The following is a 6,925-nucleotide window of genomic DNA, read 5'->3' on the forward strand; positions in this document are numbered from 1 at the left end:
AACCACATGGTGGCTCATAACCATCCGTAACAAGATCTGACTCCCTCTTCTGGTGTGTCTGAAGCAGCTACAGTGTACTTACATATAATAATAAATAAATCTTTAAAAAAAAAAAAAAAGAAATTATTGATGTATTGAGATGATAGAGATGTCAATTACCCCGATTCATTATATAAGCACAACAGTAACATAGTATCCAAAAGATATGTACCTTGAGAGAAGACAGGAAGGAAGGAAAACAATGGAGCCCACCCACGATGGTCTATGCTTAACTATAATTGCAGCACTTAGGCTGAGGCAGGAAGACCAAGGCAGCCTGTGTCACTCTGAGACTGAGTTTTGTTTTGCTTTGCTTTGTTTAAAAAGGGGAGGAGGGAAGAGAAAAATGGTAATTGGTTTAGTGTTACTGGGGTTTTTGGTGGTGGTGTTATTCAGAGACAGGTTCCCCAGGCTGGCCTAGAACTCAGCAATCTTTTTCTGCCTCAGATTCCAGAATGTAGGCACCTGGCTTAACCTTCAAACACAGAGCTGTAGGAATGGCTCTACAAGTAAAGATGCTTGTCACACAAACCTGACAATCTGAAACTGATCCTGGACCCCACTGTGGAAGAACAGTCCAATCTGGAAAGCAATACTCAGACCTCCACTGCATTTATATACACACGCAGAGACATATAATAATACTAAAGGTAGGTAGGGCTGGAGAGATGGGTTCAGTGCATAAGCACATGTTGGTTGAGGTAGGTTCCCAGCACCTTGCTGCCTGTAGCTCCAGGTCCTATGGAAAGCAAGGAGGACCTTATGATCACAGACAAGCACTAAGGAACCAGGAATGTCAAACCCACAGGGTTGTTCCATAAAGGAAGCAATTCATAACCCTCTTCTCTGACCTGAAGGCTTCCAGTGGAAGTGGGTAATAGCCTGGTGACCACGCCTCTTACTGAGAGTCTGTCAATTTATACCACCTATCTTTATGAAAGGTTTCCTAAGTACAAAGAGTTTAGATGCAGTTGTTTGTTTTTTTTGTTTTGTTTTGTTTTTTTTGGTTTTTCGAGATAGGATTTCTCTGTATAGCCCTGGCTGGCCTCGAACTCAGAAATCCGCCTGCCTCTGCCTCCTGAGTGCTGGGATTAAAGGCGTGCGCCACCACTGCCCGGCTTTAGATGCAGTCTTAAACTTCATTGTGCACATGGGATTGAATCAAGTACCACCAGGAAACCTTTTGCCAAACTTTGCTGTGCTTAAGTATGTCTAAAATAAACAACTAGAGGCCAGTCCTGAAGTTCAAACCAACACCCACTATTTAGAACTGCTGAACCATACAACCTCTTGCTTCCTCTGCTTGTTGTTCTGCTGGCCATGGTGGCTGAAGAGCCATCCAAGAGGTTCAAAGGATTGACACTCTTTCAGGCTTCTGAGGACGCTGTACACATGATGCAGATGTAAATGCAGGCAGATTACCACATACATAAAATAAAAAGAAACCTTTAAAAGTATTTTTAAAGCCGGGCAGTGGTGGCACACGCCTTTAATCCAGCACTCGGGAGGCAGAGGCAGGTAGATTTCTGAGTTCGAGGCCAGCCTGGTCTACAAAGTGAGCCAGGGCTACACAGAAACCCTGTCTCGAAAAAAACAAACCAAAAAAAAAAAAGTATTTTAAAATAATATATAAATAAAACTCGGGCTAGGAAGATAGTTCAGTCAGTAAAGGCCTGAGTTTGATTCATGGGATCCGCAAGGTAGAACAGTGCTGGCTGGTTTTGTGTGTCAACTTGACACAGCTGGAGTTATCAGAGAGAAAGGAAATGAAATGTCCTCCAAGAGAGCCAGCTGTGGGGCATTTTCTCAATTGGTGATCAAGAGGGGAGGGCCTAGCCCATTATGGGTGGTGCCATCCCTTGGCTGGTAGTCTTGGTTCTATAAGAAAGCAAACTGAGCAAGGCAGGGGAAGCAAGCCAGTAAGTAACATCCCTCCATGGCCTCTGCATCAGCTCCCGCTTCCTGCCCTGCTTGAGTTCCAGTCCTGACTTCCTTTGGTGATGAACAGCAATGTGGAAGTGTAAGCTGAATAAACCCTTTCCTCCCCAATTTGCTTCTTGGTCATGATGGACAAATTAGTACCAGCATGAGGTATTCCTATGACAACCTGACCATGTTTTGGGGGGGACTGTGGAAAGACTTTGGAACTTTGAGCCAGAAGAGCCATTGGGATGTTAAGAGCTCTGTGGGATGTTCTGTAGGAGCTTGGAAGATAATGTTGAGAACAGTGCTGAAGGTGGAGGCCTGTTTTATGAAATTTCAGAGTGATGCTTACAGACTCTTATCAGGGCTGTTGCTGTTTGGATTGTAAAGATTCTGTGGTTTTGGTTAGCTAAGAATGAAGAATCAGCTGTGATTAACAAAATACCAAAACTACTAAAATGAAACCTTTGTGTTACTCATTGATGTTGGTTAGCTGGAGCTAAGAAATTAGCAGTGATTATTAAGAAGAGACCAGCATCACTGAGATGAAATCTTCTGGCAAGTGTTTCCTGAAAGCACAGAGGCTGTGTTCCAGAGATAGCCAAGGTTGTACTCCTGCTGCAGCGGGACTTGGTAATGTGTAAGAGTCACCCAGGTGGTACAGATTTTGAAGGCATGAAGGGGTCCTGAAGAGCAGCTGAGGCTCAGCACTGTGAGAGGTCATGGAAGGCCATTGGGGAAGGTGCAGCCTCAGTTGCAATTGATGGCCCAAGACTGAAAAGGCCATACAAAAAGAGTTGAGGCTTGGCACCATGAAGAGAGCCTATAAGTGGCTGTTAGTGAGGCCTAGTTGCAGCAGAAGACCCCAATGTATTGGAGATGCCAGTACCATGGGATGATCACCAAGAACAGTAACGTCTGTGGAGTGGATCCACCCTAGCTTAGAGTGCTACAGACTGCAGAGGTAGAGAAGTGACCACAGCCCTCAGAAGATCCTGAGTGGATCCCAGACATTGGAGTTAGAATTTGATTTTGCTTTTGATTGTGACTGTACCCTGATATTTTTCCCTCCTGAAGGAAGAAAGTATTTTAGTGGAGCCCACAGTTAAGAGACTTTGAATTGTAAAATGACTTTGATTTTAAAAAGAGAATTGATATTTTAAAGGGATGGAAATTTTAATATGTAAAGATTTGTAAAGACTGTGGGACTTTTAAAGTTATTTAGATCTGGGGATGAATAAGAAAGTAAGAGTTGAAGCTTAATAGTGATGTGTTTGTGCCAAGTCGAGAGGTCAATTGTACTGGCTGGTTTTGTGTGTCAACTCAACACAAGCTGGAGTTATCACAGAGAAAGGAGCCTCCCTTAAGGAAATGCCTCCATGAGATCCAGCTGTAAGGCATTTTCTCAATTAGTGATCAAGCAGGAAGGGCCTAGGCCACTGTGGGTGGTACCATCCCTGGGCTGGTAGTCTTTTTTTTTCCCCTTTCTTGGTTTTTCCAGACAGGGTTTCTCTGTGTAGCCCTGGCTGTCCTGGAACTCACTCTGTAGACCAGGCTAGCCTCAAACTCAGAAATCCATCTGTCTCTGCCTCCCAAGTGCTGGGATTAAAGGTGTGTGCCACCACTGCCCAGCCTGGGCTGGTAGTCTTAGGTTCTGTAAGAAAGCAAGCTAAGCTGGACAGGGGAAGCAAGCCAGTAAGTAACATTCCTCCATGGCCTCTGCTTCCTCACCTGCTTGAGTTCCAGTCCTAACTTCCTTGGTGATGAACAGCAATGTGGAAGTGTAAGCTGAATAAACCCTTTCCTCCCCAACTTGCTTCTTGGTCATGATGTTTGTGCAGGAATAGAAACCCTGACTAAGACAAGAACTAACTCCTGCAAGCTTCCCTCTCACCTCTGCATGCTGTGGCACATGCACAGAGATACACACAGACACAAATAAGTGTAAATATAACAGAGCAATCTTTAAATAAGCACAAAATTGAGGACTTTAAAACTGAGCCTCAATGCTGACAGAATATTAGCTCAAGTCCAGTGACTGCCAAACGTTTATTTATCCTGGCTTTCTAGAAGCATGTGGACAGCCCAGGTCTACCGGAGAAAGACATAAAAAGGTCGAACTGTAATTCCAAGGTTAGAAAACAGGATTTAATTTCTAGCTCCCCCTACATCTAACATTACATCCCATGTTAACTAAGACAAAATTCTAAGGATATTTGAGTTGGAGCCCAACCCCCACTCTCTCTTCTGTCTTATGCTATTATCTGGAACTCACTATGTAGCCCAGGATGGCCTTAAACTCTGACCTGCCTTCCTCGGCCTCTCAAATACAGAATTAGAGCTCTGGAGATCACTTTTATAATTTATAATATTGGGGTAGGGAGCATAAATCAGTCTTTAGCGAACAAGCCTCGAACCCAAGAGACACTGGGTTTGCCCCTCAGCCAATACACCCTCAGTATGAATTACTATTTCTAATTTTTGAAAACCACCAATGATTACTTCATTACTATTTGATTTTTATCAGCAAGGTAATAAAAAATGATTTATATACCTTAAGATTTATCACTTAATAAAACCAATATCGAGTTATTTTTTTTAACTGTTTTATTCATTAGAAGTAACTTTAAAATGCCAGGCAGTGGCACCTGACTATAATTCCAGCACATGGTGGGGCAGAGGGTGAGAGGGGAACAGGTAAATCTCTGAGTTCAAGTCCAGCCTGGTCTACAGAACAGCCAGGGCCACCCTTCCCCCCCCCCCAACACACACACAGACAATTCCTGTCTTAAAAAAGACAAAACAATAAACAAGAAGAATTTAAAACCTGGTGATGTACCTAGCATGCTGTACCTAGTACCATCTTAACCACAACCACACACACAGTGATACTTGTGCATCAATCTCAAAAACGAAAGAGAAAGCTATACTTATACTCTTTATCGCATGAGCCTTCATTTTAACAGTATTATCAATCCTTAAATCATCAGTGGATTCTACTAAGGAATTAATATCCCGAACTAAAGTAGACTTTAGTCTGCTCCCAACTGCTCATGGTGGCACAGATCTGTAATCCTAGCATTTGGGATGGTGAAGTAAGACGACTACCCAAAATTAATGCCAGCAAGGAGAGCATGGAAAGACTGTCTCAAAACACCTCCTCCAGAAGTGGACTCCATTTACAAATGAAATCTTGGCCGGGCGTGGTGGGGGCGTGGTGGCGCAGGCCTTTAATCCCAGCACTCCGGGAGGCAGAGGCAGGGGGATTTCTGAGTTCGAGGCCAGCCTAGTCTACAAGGTGAGCTCCAGGACAGCCAAGGCTACACTGAGAAACCCTGTTTCAGGGGAAAAAAAAAAAAAAACCAACAAACAAACAAATGAAAGCCTTATTTGTAAATTCTACTAAAATAATTTCTCAGGCTTACGATGGTGGGCAATTTCAGGGCATAGAAAATAGCAAATTTCAAAGTTTCTTTAATACTAAGGTTTAAAACAATGACTCTGTAATGTGGCCTCCAGATCTGACGAACTTTCTGACTGCATATATTTGCAGACAAGTCATCCTTGGTCCTATTTTTTTTTTTTAAATAACGAACCATCAATGCATGAGCATAAAATGCATACGGCAATGGGGCTGCTTCTGTATGTGATCAGATACCCTAGAAAGATAGATTTCAGCACCTGGAGGCTGGCAAGTGAAAGTATCCCTGTGAAATCCTAAAATGCTCCACCATTGTTCAAATCTCAGTGTTTCCAAAACAAAATCTTAAGCATGACACATCCATTAGGTTTCATGCTTTATGTAAAAAACGGCCTCAACTAGGCAGTTTAATCAATGTTCTCCCTCCCTCCATAGTCAGCACACGTTAACTGGGGAGTCTTAAGACCAGATGGAGATCCAAACTCTGATATCTGTCATAAGATAACATTTAGAATGTTACTAACATTCTAAATCCTAGTTAGAAAACGTTGCTGAAAAGCAATGTCCTTGGGCAAGAAAAGAATGGGAAGATCTGAAACTGACCCAAGCACAAATCCCTTGTCAACCAAAGACACTTAACAGGAAAGAACCCAAGAAATGTGGGGGTGGGGGTGCACGGGGGGGGGGCCGGAAATCGTACTCTTCCGGAACGTAAAGGCGAAACAGGCACTGGTAAAGCCGCCCCCAAGGGACGACTGACTATGGAACGGTGACAGCTCCTATGCACCGCGGAGAGCAGCCAGCAGGAACGGCCGCAGCGCAGACGCCGCCGCCACTCCCAGCTTGCAGGTCCGGCGGGATTGGCTCGAGAACATCAACAAAGACCCTCCGGTCGCAGCCTAACCCAACAACAAAGGCCGAGCGACTGCGCGCGACGGCCGGCGGCGACAGGGGGACTGGCGCGCGGCGGGCAGCCCGGCGCCCGCGGCGCAGCCCGGGAGCGTGCACGGAGCCCCGAGGCCGTCCGGCCCAGCCTGGCCGCGGAACACAAAGACGCGGACCGCCCGCGCTCCGGCCGCCGAGGCCCGCGGAGGGGGAGGGGCTCACCTGGCACAGCTGGCGGCAGTAGGCGGCGGCGGCCTCCACCGCGGGCTCCCGGCTCTCGCATAGCCGCCGCTCCAGCTCTTGCAGCCGCTCGCCCAGGCGCCGCAGCTCCGCCGCGCAGCCGCCACCGCTCAGGCGCTCCTGCTCGGCCTCATCGTCCGCCATCTTCGCAGCCCGCTCCGTCGCGTACGCACCTGGGTCACGTGATAACACAATGCCACGTTCGGCGGGGTCACGTGCCCGGTGCGCTGGCACGCCTGGGCGCACGTACAAAGGCCGGGTGTGGGGCTGGCGACCGCCGGGGCAGTGCTGCAGCGAGCTGAAGCTGAGGCCTCTGCTGCTGCGGCGGCGGCTAGGGCCAGGGCCAGGGCGAGGGCAAGGTCTGCGGAACAGCCGGAGGCCAGGGCAGGGTGGAGAGCTGGTGATTGCCCTGGTTCT

At 46.7% G+C, this 6,925-nt stretch overlaps 1 protein-coding gene across 2 annotated transcripts in view; it reads right to left on the reverse strand.

Moving 5' to 3' along the window:
- The window catches only part of Zfp292 (zinc finger protein 292), a 79,874-nt gene extending 73,158 nt beyond the window's left edge, over positions 1-6,716 (reverse strand). Inside the window, exon 1 of one of the 2 annotated variants that reach the window (NM_013889.2) lies at positions 6,491-6,681. In NM_013889.2, the coding sequence (NP_038917.2) occupies positions 6,491-6,652 (162 nt within the window). In that variant the 5' untranslated portion in view covers positions 6,653-6,681. Of the gene's footprint in view, positions 1-6,490 lie in introns of both variants that reach the window. The other variant, XM_006537978.4, reaches the window with a different exon arrangement.
- Positions 6,717-6,925: the final 209 nt, after the last annotated feature.

This window comes from Mus musculus, chromosome 4 (genome assembly GCF_000001635.26).
Source record: "Mus musculus strain C57BL/6J chromosome 4, GRCm38.p6 C57BL/6J".
Classification (NCBI taxonomy): Eukaryota; Metazoa; Chordata; class Mammalia; order Rodentia; family Muridae; genus Mus; species Mus musculus.